The 17940-nt window shown below is 38.7% G+C and overlaps 1 protein-coding gene across 1 annotated transcript in view; it reads right to left on the bottom strand.

Annotated features, from left to right (window-relative positions):
- Nucleotides 1-4983: 4983 nt before the first annotated feature.
- Nucleotides 4984-17940, bottom strand: part of LOC139740308 (endoplasmic reticulum aminopeptidase 1-like) — a 61539-nt gene continuing 48582 nt past the window's right edge. The window contains exons 7-17 of the mRNA XM_071650894.1: nt 17438-17578; nt 16256-16440; nt 14982-15064; nt 14277-14466; nt 12112-12259; nt 11576-11649; nt 10166-10270; nt 9444-9614; nt 8182-8322; nt 6769-6850; nt 4984-5561 (exon numbers count right to left, since the gene is read on the bottom strand). Of these exons, the coding sequence (XP_071506995.1) occupies nt 5397-5561; nt 6769-6850; nt 8182-8322; nt 9444-9614; nt 10166-10270; nt 11576-11649; nt 12112-12259; nt 14277-14466; nt 14982-15064; nt 16256-16440; nt 17438-17578 (1485 nt within the window). The 3' untranslated portion in view covers nt 4984-5396. The remainder of the gene's footprint in view (nt 5562-6768; nt 6851-8181; nt 8323-9443; nt 9615-10165; nt 10271-11575; nt 11650-12111; nt 12260-14276; nt 14467-14981; nt 15065-16255; nt 16441-17437; nt 17579-17940) is intronic.

Here is a 17940-nt window from a genome sequence, read left to right as displayed (position 1 = left end):
CCAGCAAAGGGAGCTAAGCTTATGTTTGTGCAGAACAGTATAGTCAGCAGCCCATGTGAATGAAGGTATCACTGAGCTCTTGATTAAGCCAGACTCCTGATAGGGCTGAATAACTGCCAGTGACTAAACACCTTGAATTGCTCATGCACTATAGCCAGAGAGGTTCTGTACTAAAGCTCAGTATGCATGAAATGGGGGACTCTGCATGCTGCACACTACACTTCCAGATTTCATGATCGTTATCTTCGATGATAATCATAATGTGAACATGACTAATAATTGGTAGCATTTTTGCATATTATGGAGAAAGTGACTGTGTGAACATGGCCTCTGTTTTAATCACTTTCTTACAGCACATGTTTTTAGGTTAACTGAGACTAATATGTACATTTGATATTGTCTTACATGACACAAACTACCAATCTGGCATACTGTGTTTATCATTAAAGGTCTGAAATTCTGGAGTAAGCTGTTATTGCTCAGTATTGTACAAGTAAGCGATAAACTTGTTTCTGTAGGGTAGATACAGTGCTCTCCAGTTGTATAACGAACATGGTTGTAACAAATTCCGGTTACAGCAAAGTAAAAATTCAGGCCGAACTTTATCCTCTCTATGTATTTCTATTCTTTATTTGTTCAGTTATAACGAAATTTCGATGTCACGAAAAAAAACTGCCGGCCCCGAGGACTTTATTATGGGAGTCTACTGTAATCTCATTGGCTTGTTCTATTCCAACCAGGACTATGATTCAGTTGTCAAATTTTCAGAATTTCTCCCAGATGAGGCAATGAATTCTCTCCTACCTATTGCTCTTTGCATCAATAAATTTCTTTAATCCAATCTTCATCTGATTCATCTCCCTGTGTTGGACAACTCGCAGTACTCATAAGTCACTTATTTTCCACTCCTTGCTCCTACAAGCATCAGAAACCGTCACTCGCTACATGAGACACCAGGATTGCACAAAGCGGTATATCACTCCTCGTAAAATAACACCGTTTAACCAGCACGACAGAATGAACAAAAATAAACATAGAAAAATATTATATACATGATGAATTCCAAGTCTCTGGGTGTGCAAAGATTACCACACTTTGATGACGGCTGCACTACAAATGTTAATCTAGTGAATACCTAATGCCACGATATTACCTGTATGCAGTATGTCAAATATGGCACAGTGAATCTTTATGTTCGAAATTTGGGATATCAAAAATGCCACAAACTTAAGCACACCCTTTCTTGGCAAGCATAGCTCCCACTCACTCAGCCAAAACAAAATGATATCTTTATGCCTTTTCAGCCTAAATATGGTTTCATTTTGCAATACAAATGCCCTTTGAGTGTATTAAATATCTACATGCCTCAGATACAAACAGCTTATGTAACATTTGCAAGCAGACAAGTACAGTTCCAAAACACTACATACCTTCAAAGTAGGTATACCTGCTACATTTTACAAGCCTTCAAAGCCATAGTGCAAACGAAACGCACACACTCTTGTCATCCACAGTTTTGCGGATTATAAATCTGTTTGTGCTACATGACCAGGGCCCCGTTTTATCAAAAGATATAATCGATTGTAAATTTCCTTACCACACAGGCTGCCATAGACTTATGATAGAAATCAACTATACAATCAATTATAACTCTTCATAAAACAGGACCTAGCTATTACTGTACAAGCAACAAATATCATTGTTCATAAAATGTAAATCAAAATGTAAAGAAATACACTTACACCTCCTCATATCCTACTGTCCCAGGCCAAACCTGTCTGAAATGTCTGTGTACAATGCTCTCCATATTGCTTCCAGCTCACATTAAATTCTCCTCCACATCTCACTCCTGCTTTTTAAGATTGCAGACAAAAAAAATATTTTGATGAATTTCTTCGCCATGATCAATCATTTCCTATTTGATCGACTCATATTTCTCTTCTGGAGATATAAAATGTCTCAACATGACCTTTGACTCCTGACCTTAATATCATATCCATGAAGAGGTCAATCACAGTCCATACATACATATACTTTGATTTGAATTCTATCATATGAATAGTTAGATTTGCAAATCGACATGTTGAAATATCAGACGAGAAGCCTGAACTTTGACCTTTATATTTCACATGGTATATTCACAATTATTACCCATATCAGACATCTGAGCTGTGGTTCTGCATAATCTTACTCCCCTCGTTTTACGTGCCAGCAGGGAAAAGAGGGGTATATTTCCTTATCCCTCTCTTTTACAAAGGTATATAGGATTTAAGAGGGGAATACAGCATCCGGGCACTTGCTGTTGCTAAAGCGTTTTGCGACAGGAGTCCTATATATGTTTTTACATAAGAATAGAGGACGATCGCTGCAGCTGCCTTCTGTGTGTAAGCGCCTGTGTGACTGTGTGCACTGGCTGTAACGCTTGCTTCAGCTGTGCATTTGTGCATGCACAGTATGGATGCAATATAGAGGTGGAGAGCTGGACAGGACATTTGTTACTGGGAAGTTGGAAAAAGTTTACATTGTGATAATTTCCACTACCGCTCAAGATGCCTGAAATGGGTGATCATAATGATATGGACGGGCTACTTTTGGGGCTACAACATTAATTGCCCTCACTAGAATTGTATTGCCCTTAACTTCGACTCGGGCAGTACATTCTATATCACGTAATAAATGTTGTATTCCCCCTCAAGGCCAGTCCATATCATATTGATATTACCAGTGAATAGTCTTCTTCCGAGCACATCTATGTGTAAATTCTTACTACAGTTAATAAAATGTTTCTTGAATTAAACCGTGCCCTGCCAATGCAATTTGACCTATAAGCCCTAATGATTTTTGATCAATTGTCTTCAACACAATATTCATACGTCTTTAGAAAAAATAAAATAAACTGGGATACCTGTACAAGAACTAATCAGGCACGGGCATGATATACATGATATGTACAGATAAACTTACATCATGGAGAGAAAAGTCACAGATACATAATGCACCCAACACCACCATCTAGTACAGGCATGAATGAAATTAATTACTGGAAAAATATGATACGATGACTCATACAAACACAACATCACAATTTAATGTACCAAGTATTTACAGCACTCTCTAGCTTCATATATGTGTTCTTATTTTACACAAAAACTCTTGTGTACCAACGGTTGGGATGAAAAGTGGAAGTTAAGCATTACTTTGAGATATATAAACATTTCGATTTTGACTCGACGGCATACGTAAGTCTGTTTGAATCATCAATAGATTTCTGAATAACAGAATTTCATGCGAGTCAGCTGCGTGCTGTGATAACTCCAAAATATGTGAAAGTCAATTTACTGTTTAGTGGAAGGTTGCAATATTAGTTAGATTTTGATCAAGTGGTATTTTCATTCACAAATATAAAAGAAATTCAGAGTACTGGAAATACTTTGATGTTATTTTGGAGAAATTAATCACAAGAAATGTGAAAACTCTGAGACAAAATATGATCTTGGAAAAAATGTAGCTAGAGAACCTACTTTTCTTTACTGCAAGTAAAAAACAAAACAAAAACAAAAGAGTCTATGCTTGTCAGAAAACCTGTAACTATATCAGTTTGACAAGAGGAGACACATATTCATAGCTGACACAAACTTTAGTCAGTTCTACTCATAGCTATGATTTTACATGACAATCATATTCAAGGTTACATTTACTTCTCATATACATCATTCTTCTTCACATATAACCAGCTAAAAACATGAGAACATGAAATTGGAGGAATGTCAGCCTTTATGAACTTTCTCTGCAAGCACACACTAATTCTTACAAAAAATCCAGTCCTCTTAGTTTTGTTTTCTTTCTTTTTTTGGTCAGCCAGGCCATCAATTGTATAGCAGGCTGTGAAGGTGAAATGTTTGACATACTTTGAAAATTTGCTATACAAACCTGCCTGATGGACAGACTTCTCCTGCTACATCACAATCCATGAAAGAACAGAGGACATTTATCAAAAGGAAAAAGATATTGACCTCCAAGTTAGCATTCATAATTTTCTTAACTAGATAATGTTCAGCTGACATTCAGCCCATATTTATGCCAAGGTTGGCTAACTGGCCACAAGATGATACATATCACAGGATTATGACCATTTCACAAGTTTTCATACAGTAAAAGGAATGTACTGCTTACTGACACTTGGCAGAAACCTAAAATTATCAAGAGTCACTAATGCCGTTCACCCATATGTGAATTACCAGGATACAAATCTGGAGATTTGAATCGCGATCGCAATCTTGAGATTTTTGCATGTGTGGACAGAAAAATCCCACAAATTAGCGCGATCAGCATCGCAATGCCAATCCCAAGAAATCTTGCACTTATTCTAAATCAGCATGCTAATTTAGCCCACGGTGACTGTGTGTACGCTGGACCATATTATCTTGAGATTTTATATCCCATCATTCAAAGCGCACATCACAGCAGTGTGTGCACCACACCACTGTGAGGCACAAAAACAACAGATTTATCGTTTAGCGGTCTATTTCTGTACATGTGAACGCTTGCAAGAAATCTTGAGATTAAGAGCGCAATCGCCATCCCGCTATCTTATATGTGTGAATGCGGCTATTGTTTTCACAACTTCCACGAACTGTATTACTCGCTCCCCACATTTCCAGTGTCACAGTGCCAGCAACATTTAATCTCTGTTTTTTCTCAAAGTCTATATAAAAAGAGAGAGAAAAAAAGAAGAATGGACTATGACAGGAATGTTTTGAAGGGAATACAAAGCATCTGCTCTCTGTCGGTCGTTGAAGGTCACGACTCAGAAATACTAGTAATTATTTACATGTCTACATTAAAAAGTTGTGTTCTTTTTAGCCATTTCTGAACTATTTTAACCCATTTTATTGAAGGTAAGAGTTTAAAAAAAAAAAAGAAGAAAAAAGATGATTACTAAAAGGTATAAGCTGTGAAGTGACTCTGACACTGCGTTCCTGGTAATTCTCAGCTCAATGAGTTAAAGTGCCATCTGAAGGAGGTATTTAATGACTACATCAACGCACTCCTCTCCCAGTCATACACCTGTACAAAGCTTTTCAGTCATGGTGGAGCAAAAGGCCACATCTACGAGCCTGAACCTTTTCCAATGCTTCTGTTAACCTACTTTGCATTCTCAATACAGTTCTAGTAATCACCATCCCCTAGTTCTCCAACATGACAGGATCTTGCTTTCTCTGGCTCTAAACGAAGTCACTCCCTTCTGACCTATGATTTCTGCTAAACACCGGCTGACCACCACACAACTGGATGTCATCCACCTTTTGATAACGGAATGTCATGATACGGCAATATCCTGCAGGTTTATAAAGCAACTGGAGGGAAATGTGATTGGTAACCATAGCAACAAATCACTACGAGGAGGAGGAGGCTGCTGTGGCTGCCTTGAGCAACTGGGTAACCTTCTCCTCATTGGTCTCCAACCAGGCGATCCTCATCTGGATGTCCTGCAGAGCTTGTCTCAGGGCCCGTGTCCCTTGCTTGGCATCGTCCTTGTGCTGGTCAAAGAACTGCTTCACCTAGTCATGGTATGAACAGCAAACGAATGGTGACAATGTAATTACTTCTGATTGCTCTGGTACTCATACTTGCGAATGAACTATACAAGGGGTTTATATACATGGCATGCTAGGGTATTTCTTGAGCTTCAGCGACTAAAAGCATGATATATTTCGAGCAATATGTGATGACAAAAAGGAAGCCAATAGTAGTATCAAAATGTCTTGTCAAACTTTATGCAGTTTGTTGAGGCTCTAAAAAATGATGTTCGCCAAAGATCTTAGGGAGGTGATTTGGGCACATGTATTGCTTTATTACCTTTATACTCATACTACAAATTCAATGTTTTAAAAGTGATACAAAACAGAGTCCTTTCAATAAGGGTGTTGGCTTCTTTGCTTGTCCCAATAATACTTCAACAGTAATACTGTTTTTTTAAAACACTGTATTGAATTTACCCATAATGGTACATGCTGATCCCCAAAATCATCAAATATTCAAATAAAATTACACACTTGCAGCCTCTAACAGCTACTAACAATGCTACCGCAAACATGGTGAGGTAAGGGGAGAATTAAGAACATAAATACAGTGCACTCCCGTGATAACGAACATGGTTATAACGAAATTCCAGTTACAACGAAGTAACGTTCTGGCTGCAACATTCTCGGCGCTATATTTTTTATTGTTTATTTGTTCGGTAATAACGAAATTTCAATATATGAGGAAAGAAAAGTGCTGGTCCCGAGAACTTTGTAATCATGGGAGTGACAGTCCACTGTATATTTTTCATTTGTTTACATACAGGAATCAAGCAGTGACTTGATTAACATCTAGATTTCCTTTCATTTCATTTCGTTTATTTCCACATCCTGATAAAAAGCATTTACAAAGAAAACAAGAACTATACATAGAACATTGGAACAATACAGGAAAACTACAACTTATATAACAATTTGACAAGAGACCAACACAACATAAAAACAGTTATTTCAGTTTGTGGTGGGGGGAACAACATAGATCTTCCAGTAATCTTGGTCACGGCATGCTATTCATGGAAGTGCTCAAGGATGACTTCTTTGAGCTCTTTTGCCAATTGGAGGAATGTTGTGGTTGTTTTGTTTTGGCCTTGTTTTTGGTGTGGGAGGGTGGATTTCCTAAAGTTACCATATTTGGTAAGAAGCCTTCACTTATTAGGAAATGAGCAGGGTGAGAACAGTGACTCACAATCTGGTATTCAAACTGAGATGAGATCCAACTCGTAGTCCCTGTGATGAGGTTTGTCATGACGAAAGGCTGATCACCAATCCTGGGCGGCGAGGACAAACATAGACAAGAAACATTAAACCATCAAGTCCAAAAAGTCATATTTCTGTAGTTTGGTGCCAAATTGTTGATCATGATTTTTGACAACTGTGAGCGGTTCATATAAAAGAGGAAATAAATTCTTTCATTTCATTTCATTTCATTTCAAGAAAGAATATCAGTATATCATGCAAGTCCTTTGCTGTTAATATTATACTTGTTGCTGTTGCAGAATTTTCACAAAGCTTCTTAACTGCTAGACTTATAAATAATATAAATAATGTTTCTTTTTTATATTGTGCAGATCTCGTAAATTTGACTGGTACCATCTAATCTTTCTTTGATATCAGATATGCAGTGAAATTCAGAGTTGCCAATTTAATAAGATGATGATTTCTGCAGTAAAATTCCCCCCAGCGCTTGATGGGTCAATAGTGATGACTGCAACTCATACTATGCAGGGAAAAAAATAAAAAATTGAATGATACATCATTAGCCACTCTGAAGTATAATGTTGGGATTTCAGGTATATGCTGATACACATTTCACATGCAAACTGATATGGCACTGCTGATGGTACCTTCCAGTACAACTACATTTCTTTGAACCCTGTGCCTCCATGAACCAGGTGGTGCTGCCTTTGCTGGATGAGAAGACTACTACAGTTCATGATGTCGCATATGGAAAGTATTACAAAGAATATATAAAGAAAAATCAACGCATTTTCACTTTTCTAGCACAATGACCACAGAGCGCTTGACTGGCCTCTCTCAGAAAGCAGAGAGAATAATATTACCCTTACCATTTGTCAGTAAACATACCAAGTTGAGGAAGTGTGTACTTTTCATTTTAAAACAAATGAAATTTTGTGGAATTTTAGTTTTATTTTCTTTATATTGTTTCTATATATGACATCATGCACCAAAGTAGACTTTTCATCCAGTAATGGCAGCACCAAAACTTTAGAAATTCAAAACTTCTGAACTGATTGTCCATTTTTCCTCAAACTTTCACTGATGTGTTCTACTAAAATAGCGATCCACATGTATTCTTGGGCTCCACCACCCCTTCAACAGCAAAAGGTGGAAGAGTGCAATTTCATCCTACTTTCCCAGGGTAGCATTACAAGTGGAAGACTGGTACAGTGCATTCCCATTATAACGAACATGGTTATAACGAAATTCCGCTTACAACGAGGGAAAATTATAGGCCACAACATCATCCATTCTTTCACGGTCTAATTGGTTTGGTTATAACAAAATTTCGATATAACGAAAGAAAACTGCCGGTCCCGAGGACTTTGTTATAACGGGAGTCCACTGTACTGGCACCTACTTTTCCTTGATGATCTCCCAGTTCTCCACCACAAAGCTGAAGGCCATGTACGAGCCGGCCCTATTGCGTGCCACACTGCCGATGACCATGTCCGAATCCTGCTGCCGAATCTTGTCGCTGTCCAGAGCCCAGTGGAGGTACCTGGATGATGCAAGTTGATGAGAAGAATATGAGGCATCTTAAGACATCTCGTACGACATCTTCATACTCTACCTGGTGGAGAGCAGTGGGCAATGCCTTGGAGCTTTGACAGCATCAATGCCACATGAAACATGATTTGACAATCCCTATGAAAACTTCAACAAAGAGCCCTGCAATTTAGAACATTCCTAGGGTTTCATTCATGGCATGCAAAATCATTCAGTCATGTAAATACAAATACATTTTTCCAGCAAATATTATAATCGATGGCGACTTTTTCAAATTTTTTCACGATGCACATGGGCAAAATTGTTGATTCTATTTTGGAGACACATCCATTATACAGTTATGTAAATCAAATTTAAGTTACGAATTTTACCCCGAGGCCTTGATCCATGTCAAGCTGCTGCTTATGATTGCGGTCTCCTGCTTTTCTGTAATTGTAATAGCTAAAAATGCTCAATTTTAAAATCAATTCATTCAAATCCCCCCTTTATTTCTTTTTTCTGAAATTCGTTTAGTGTAACGACATGACATATTCTGAATGAATAATCAATCATTATTTACATAATTTACAACTGTTAATTCCACGATTCCCTTCAGAACATTTTTTGTGAGGGATATTACGCTATACGTCTCATACATCGAATACTGTCATGTTCATAGTGTATGTATATATGTACTTTGAATTAATTTGTAAGACAGTATGTTGGCTTATACGTCGTGTAATGTTAATTTCTAAATATATGTATTCTTTTGTTATGTGTGATTTGGAAAAGGCAGAAATAAAACCAAACCAAACCAAACCAAACCAAAAGAACTTGTCTTTAATTTCTTGTCTGAAACTTGGTGAGAAAGCTCTTAAGAAACCTAACAGAACATGCTGTTAAACACAAATTTGATCATTTCCACTCAAATTTACCTGACGATATGTTTGTAGGTCACTGCAGAGATCCTACAAAGAGTGGAATGATCTAAACTACACTGAAACATCAAGAGAAGAGGACTAAGACTTGAAGGCCAGTGAGCACAGCCAAAATGAGACGGTCACTGGTCAGCTGCTCTCTGCAGCCAAGTATGGACCAAGAGCAATATCGGTCATCAAAGGTGGAATCACTGACCTGTTGAGGAGCACTTGGTCATTTGTGCAGGCCAGGTCGTAAAGGAGAGAGGCCTTTTCTGTGGGAGCGTCGGTGGTCAGGTACTTGTTCCAGGCAAAATTCCACTCATCTTCGTGGCCATATTGGAGACCTCCGCATCGCACGGTGCTCCGGAGGTTGACCCCAACATCCCTGTGTGGAGGACATGGGGGAGCAGAGCCAATTTGCAGCTTACACTTGTATTGTGGACGGACTGACTACCCCTGCCTTGCATGCAATGAAACATATGTCTAAAAATGTTCTGAGCTTTATTTTAGTATTTTTAAACTCTTCTAGTTGCTGCATGACAAAGATGGCATTTTCATTTTCTTTGTGTAGACAGTGAAACAAGTTGTTTTTTTTCACAGAAAATAAGGGAAGAGGGACTAATGCAAATACCTCAATTCACTTTAGCAAATATATCAAATATTAAATTGGTTCCATGACAGATATAAGGGGCACATCGGGGCAATTACCCCCCAAGGGCAATTACCCCCTGGCTAAATGCTGGTTAGTGATAAGGTTAGAGTAAAGATTAGGGTTAGGGTTAGGTTTAGGTTTAGGGTATAGAGTTTGGGTTAGGGTTAGGATTAGGTTAGGATTAGGTTCAGGATTAGGATTAGGGTTAGGGTCAAGGGAAGGGTTCGGGGTAATTGCCCAGGGGGTAACTGCCCTAATCCCACAAAGGGTTATGAGAGACTCACAACTTGCCGGTTGACATCCAGTCCTTGTATTTACCACTGGCCCACTCCAGCGTATCCTGATGCCCCAGTTCACTGAGGTATCTTAGAAGTCTTAGACGGAGCAATCTGGGTCAGTCCAAAAGTGGAAAGAAAGTCAGGAGTATGTGAAACTGAAAAAAACTAACAAACAAACAAACAACCATATACCGGTATTAAACATCATTTATGCAAGACATATAGAGGTTTGTGACTGTATTGTAGTTTCCTATTATGATACCATACATGTATGTATAACATGACAATCCAATCAATACATCCAAACCACCGGAAAGCATTTCAAGAGGGCAGTGTTACTGTATTTACATAGCATCAATATCATGTTTCATCTTATCTGGTAATTCTTAACATAGATCTGTATACTGTAAACATGGAAATTTTCTTGCATTTTGCGCAACCAGAAACTAGTGCGAAAATAAAAGCACGCGAATATTTTTTGCTTGCCATATGTTCCAGTAGTTGATGTCTTGATTACGCAGAATAAAAAAATGCAAAACTGCCAAGCGTGAAAAATTAGTTGAGCGAAAATATCCACTCTTACAGTACCACGTGATAATCGATGGATACTATGAACACATGATGCACAATCTCTTTATAGATGCAATATGGGAACTGAATCAGTTTTCATTGGTTTCATTGCTTCTTCACAATGACACTCCCAAAGTCACTGGCTACATTACCTTTTTATTTTGTTTTTGTTTTTGTCAATGCATTTCACATGCACCACCCCCCACTCCCACATGACCACACCCTAACTGGCTGCAAGGCATCATATCCCTTAATATCCACTTCTTGTATGTTCAATGTGGCGGTGAAGATGATTGTTTGCGTCTCCACACTTAAAACTACGCTTGCTTGAGCCGGAGGTGAAAACTCCCAGCCACACGACTGCAATTCCTCCAACAGACACCTTTTCTTGGCCATCTTCCAAGTCATCAATTCAAAGATCACACGCTCATGATGGGCAGACTAATTATAATACCAATGCAAAAAACAATGTACAATTGAAGAGTTTGTTCGCAAAAACCGATAAGTCCATATTTGCCAAATGGAGATATTTGCGATTAAAGGTCAAGAAAAATATAGAGAATAATAAGAAAATTTTTGCTTCTTTGACCATAACTTCAAAAATGTAACTTTATATGTAGTGAACAATATATCATTTAAAAGGTATCATTTTGAACTTTATGACAGAGACCGTACTTCAAAATCTTCAAAAATGGACTTATCGGTTTTTGCGAACAAAGTCTTCAATTGGCACAATATCTCTCCCATCAAAAGCAGAGAAACAAATTTTCACAGCCTCTTGACCACATTGCATAAGTCTAATTTTCTTTTTTGTTTTAAAGAGAGTCAAGCAACACTGCTCTGTACCTGTTCAGATGTGATCCTGTATCCTCCCGACCTAGCCTCTGAATAATTCCATCGAAGAGCTGGATGACATAGTCCTAGGAGAGATAACACCAGGAAAAAAAAAAATCACAGAGTATCAAAGAAATTCCATCCTCCAGCTTTTTCAGTGTTACAAGCTCAACTACCTCTTCTCCAACCACTGAATTTACAAATGTTTTGAATGCGGAACTATTCTGTTTCAATACAGTATAAATTATTACTTTTTTAAAAAAAATTTCAAATATACTCTATATGTTTGAATGTCAAAATCTTTCCTGCCTGCTTGACTGAATCTAAACTTCAAGGCAAAACTACAGTATTTTAACTTAGAAGCCACCTTTCTCACCATGTGTGCTGGAGGCTTTTGATAATAAAATGGGACAACTTAGATACCACTGGAATGTGTAGAATCTTGACAATTCAAAAGTAACAAAATCAGATGCTAGGGGCGATGGGTCACATTGTGTGGGACGACACATTGAAGATGAGGATAAGAAGCTATTTAATCGTGTACGCACCTTGAAGTAAGAATAACCCTCTCTTCCGTACAGCACATCTCCGATCATACCGAGGTTACCCAGGGCTGTGACGAGGGGAACATACTCCACCTCATGTTCCATATACCCCATCAAGTCCAGTGGTACAGAGTAGTCAACATACCCTGCCCTTCAGGGGGAATAAACCAGGCAATCATCAGTCTACACGTAATGCACATTGTATTACAATAAACAGGCTTTAGTCTGATTTGTCTTTTTTTTCTCTGTCACTAAACTAGAAATTCCTGGACTTAAAGCCCTTCTGCTGAGACAATCTTATACGAACATGGCATGGCTTTGCAAATCTGAGCATCTCAATTTCACAGAGTATACCTTGTAAAATGAAATAATCTGATTTCTAACACACGCAGTTTTAGCTGTCACTGCAAAGATAATGACTCACAGAATAATAAAGTCCGAACTCTCCTATCAGGACATGTCGGGCCCTGTGCTCATCGCGATAAGGGATTTGGCAGGATACATCTCATTTCATTTTTCATTTATTTCCATCATTCCACAAGGATAAAAAACACATGACATACAAATCAAAACAACGTTAACACAAGGTATTGTTACATTCATATGCTATACAAATCAGCACAAAGTACACAACTGTAATGATGAAAAATGGAATGCACATGAGAAAGCCTTTAAATGGCTTGTAAGACTGTGCATACAATGTACCTAATAATGTATAGAAACAGATATGAACTGAGAGAACAAACAAGCAAACAATACAGAAACAAACAAACAAACAAATTGACATGGTCAAGATACATAAGGATATCACCCAAAATCTAAAACTGATACTTTCACATGGACTTCAGTATAAACTCAGAAGCACAGGAGACTCAATGTTTAATATTTGCAGCTGTGTACCCAGTGGTAATGAATCGATTTTGTGTTAACATGTCACATCCTTGTCAGCTGGTCTGCATTCACAATTTTCTGATAATTTGCTCAATGAATGGTCACATGTACCGTGCCCTGATTTAATGAAAAGCTTTCTGGCCATGTTCTTGCTGTGATTTGAGGGTAGTGAATGTCTGAATGCATGTTATTTAGATGAAATTGGATGTGAATGTATCTTAATTATGTTGGGAAAGATAAGTAATTCATGTGAGTTTGTGCAGGAATTTTGTCTGAGTTTGGAATCCCCCTTTTCCCCATAATTTTTACATTGAAAAACAAAAAAATCGACGAGGAGATCGCCTCCGCATAATAGAGAGATCGGGATAAAGGTAGGTTGTATAGAAGAGGTTGTATAGAAGAGGTGTAGTGATATTATTGCTGTGTAGATGGATATTTCTATTAGAAAAATACTACAATATCAATGATAATCTCACACTGACTGCAAGAAACATCCAGCCTCTCCCTGTTGTTGTTTGCAATTCTTGTGAAATCATAATTAAGTTAAAAAGAAAGGTGTCATATATATATCCTACTCTTTTTAACAGCTCAAATATAAAGTGTGTCTGAGCTGTGAATATTGTTGGGACATTATTAGGACAGGGACTTATGGAGGGGTGTGGCTTAGAGTAGAGGAGGGGATGACATTTGGTAAGGGATGGGAGGAAATGGTGTAGGAACTTTGGGTTTTAGACGGTGAGGGGCAGATGTGGCTAACTGATGGGGAGAAGGATCAGTTTAAGGACAGAGAAGGGGACTAAAGCTATGACCAGGGAAAGGGTGAGGGATCTGGGATGAAATTTAACAAAAGAAATGAAAAGAAAAAAAATAAAAGGGGTGCCCCCCTTTAATTTTTGAAGAAATCGTCATTGCCAGGTGATTGTAGTGGCAGCAGAAATTGCCTTTTATTGTTTGTTTGTTTTTTCATTTTTGTCAGCCGATGAATCCCAGAAGTGGCACCAGAAATATTTTTGGTGCCCCCTCTTTTTGGAATTCCTGGATCTGCCCCTGAACATGTCTGAGTCAGAGATGAGGAATAGAGATGATTCCCAGGGTGCAGGGCAAGGATGAGGGAAGGCCTGTGACATGCAATGATGATGGAGATTTTGGAGGGTCTAGTTTAGGAAGGAGGAGGAGTGGAGGAGGAGGAGGAGCATGGGAGGGATGAGGAGAGATTGTATGCCCACGAGGAGGCATGGTTAAGGTGTGTGTTAGTGGGGGGGGGGGGATGTACACACCACGCCAAATGGAATGCATCATCGATGAGACTGGCCCGGTCGGCCGGTTTGGGGATATCCTCACGATGTTCCAGCAGCACACTGATGAGAGTCCTCCATGAAGCATCATCGTAATTGACACGGTACATGCCCGACTGTTCCGAGTTGGCCTTGAACCACTTCTCATCACCAATGTTTAAGACAGTCGAAGCTGCATTGAACAGAAATAAAGAGGACAATGGTGACATCTCTAATCAATTCAAATGTAATGATAATATTTTCCTTAACCTCTCCATAACCAGGGCTCAACATTAGTGGTGGTCCCTTGGCAAGGGGCCACTAAATATTTGTGTCGGGCCACCAAATCTATCTTATGGTGACCCGATTGGGCAACTAAGGTTTCAAATGGATTGTTACTTTGCTCTCATTTTGGGCCGCTACATATCTTTTTCAGGTCACCAAAATTTCACATTTAAAGATTTCAGTGGCCCAAAAGTGTCACCAGACAAAAAGTTAGTGTCGAGCCCTGCCGAGACTGACATAACTTGATCAGCTTTTCATCTTGCAACAAAGTTTTTGGAGACAAGTCATTACAGTTATTGTAACTTCACTCTGTTTGTGATTGTATTTTCATACAGTGATCAAGAAAATACTTTACAGTGGCTAGGTCCATCATATTCATCATTCATGGCATTAAACATAATCTTAGCTTTAATTGAATCATACCCTGGTCTGTATGGAGAATCTCTGTCCGTACATTGGAGACATTGGAAGCTGTGAAGTAGGTTAAAGGAACAATCCACTTATATCTGAAAGAGAAAATGCAAGTGATGTCATGAGGAACAGACAGGATAATAATTTAGCAGCATACGCTACAGGTAGAAGCGGAATGTGTTCGTGTTCAAATCCAGCTCATTTTTTTAAACCTCAACTTGGTTCTCTTGATGTTTCAGTAAGCATATTCTTACCATTTTCAAGAGAAAAGGGTAAGAACATGCTTACCTTAATGTTGGGAGTTGTTAGGTCCTTTTCAGGGCCACATGCATACCCAAGAAAAAATATATGGTGCACCGTTAAGCCTTTTACTACTAACTGTTCTACCGCTACGGAAACCTTCCCAGATTTTATTGGTTCTCTTGGTTTCTGGATAACGCTGGTTAGAAGACATGAAGATGGTGGAAATGATGGATATCAACTCAAAAGTAGATATTTTACTGGTATTCTTCTGGAGTGAGGATCACTTACTTAGAGGAGAATAATATTGCATTGTGCTTATTTCCATACATTGCATCCAACAATGAGTACCGAGACACGGCTATACTGAATCTACACATATAAATCTTTATTTCTTCAGTAACTGATACCTCGGGTAATTGAAACACACTCCACTGGGGTTTTTAGGTTAGTCCCTTATTCTCATTACAATTACAGGAAAGGTGTCAACTAAAATGGCAAATATCCTACCCACCTATGGACATTAGAACTATATTACTATCATCATCATCATCATCACTCCTTGTTCTGTATTCAATCAGGTCTGGAGTTAAAGCAACACTGACTAGAAAAGCACTCGAAGAGCACAGACCTTCTTCAACCAGCTCATTTCCACCCACACACGCATGCAGAAAATCGACCAAATTCCCGATATAAAGCCTTTTGTATATGTCATCAGCTTCCATCTACATCTCGCCTGAGCAGCACACATGCTTAGAACCTCAAACCTCAAATACACGCAGCTTGAACTCTTCCACTAAGTTCATTGACCCTGTCTGCAATACGATTAAAAAAATCCCTCAAAAATTTCTCGGATCACTACCAAAAGTCAATCATCTGTTCCTCGTGTCATTATCAACTTTTCCTGCAAGTTTCATTCAAATGCATTCTCAACTTTTTGAGTTATTTTGCAAACAGACAAACCAACACAAATGAAAACATAAACTCCAGCCTTGACAGAGGTAAAAATGCACCCACTATGCATGGAGTCACAGGTGGGAGCTCACCCATAGGTTGAATTAAACTCCGGAGACGGCTCGCCTCTGGGGTAGATCAGAAACCGCTGCTGGGTGACGGTGACCTTTGACCCCCTATGTGTCATGTTGATGATGGGGAAGCCCATCTGGAGTGTCCACGTGTCCATCATTTCTGCCACATCCACGCCTTTGCCGCTCTGCGCCCTGCTCGCCACCTAGCATGGAAGAGGAGGGGAATTCATGATCCACATTGAATGGAAATCACTGTCTGTGGCATGATGGCAATAACCAGTAGAGAATTGTGACATAGAGGGCAGCATTCAGTTTTGACAATGAATTTGACTATGTTTGGTGGACCACCCTACTTTGTTAGAAAAAATTCACAATTGAGTGTGTTTGGTGGATCGTTGTAATTTGTTGAAATAGTCAGGATTTTGTTTTTTGACATTGTTTAGTGTCTTTTGCTCACTTGTGCAAGTGCTACTATTTGGTGAAAATAAAGTTGGGAGATATTTCTGGTTTGGAGTGGTAGCTACCATGTGCAAATAAATGAATGTCATGAAAAAGGAAAACAATGATATCTGATGTCAGAATAAAGGGTCACACATAAAAGTACTAACATAACATTACTCATAAATATTTGCTGGAAAAGAAATTTGAAATAATAAGTTTGAATTATTCTCCTCAAACCCCTATCCAACCTCTAACACCCACCCACTCCCATCCAACACAAACACATTTAGAGCTTCTGAAAAAAAAGGCAACTATTCAATAGAATATTTCTCATTATAACATTCAATTATACCTAGGGATATTTTGGGTCTCTGAAAATTTATCACATCATTGTATACTTCATATAAACACAGTTTATGAGAGAGACTATGCCTGAACAGTGCGTGAAATTGTCATGTTTCCTTAAAACACATCTAAAACCTGTCCACATCGAAATGTTGTGATGGTGCACCTCACATCCATTTCCGATACATATTTCCGTAGGAAGAAAAAAAAAGTGTCATCAATATCTTGTTAGACTCTAGCAGATGGATCTACCATGAGAGGAAAGTGATTTCCTTCAAACTCTTTACTACCTGGCATGTCCCAATTTCATTCTCATTTTGCCACTAATTTAGAACGGAATCCATCTCTCAGAAAGGCACCCCGCTCTCTTCGACCAACGTCAATTTAAAAAAAAGCTGACAAAAGTGCAGTCACCTCTGAGATGGAGGCCCAGAGGTCCGCGGTCTTGGCGTTGCTGAACTTGTATTTCTTGAGGTAGGCCTGGATGCCCTGCATCATGATGTCCTGGGATCCTTTCATCAGGAAGCTCTGCAGCATCTTCAGAATGGTGGCTCCCTGAACTCCAGACGAGGCAACGTGTCAAAAACTTGGTCAGAGACACAAATTGGTCTGTCAGTGTCTACTATGTCATTTCTCCTGTGCTTCTAATCCTTGTCTGTGCTGTATTGTGTGTTATGCAAGACTGTAGAGGGTTTTGTACACACTGTCATCTACTACTACTGTGAAAGTGGACATTTTTGCCTGAGTAATTTCTTATTTTATATATATATTTTTTTTGGTGCTCTGCCCGATAAGATGAATTTCAAGTTTTTAATCCCGCAGAATCAAAACAGTAAATACTGTTAGAAATAGCAAGCAGGAATATGCAAGTACTTTTATTTTTGTGCTCATTTCTGGTCGCACAAAATGTATGAAAA

This window comes from Diadema antillarum, unplaced genomic scaffold (genome assembly GCF_040938485.1).
Source record: "Diadema antillarum isolate AM-2024a unplaced genomic scaffold, OU_Dant_1.0 seq00000847_RagTag, whole genome shotgun sequence".
NCBI classification, from domain to species: Eukaryota; Metazoa; Echinodermata; class Echinoidea; order Diadematoida; family Diadematidae; genus Diadema; species Diadema antillarum.
The sequence above is the reverse complement of the archived record's forward strand: the minus strand, read 5'-3'. Positions and strand labels throughout refer to the sequence as shown.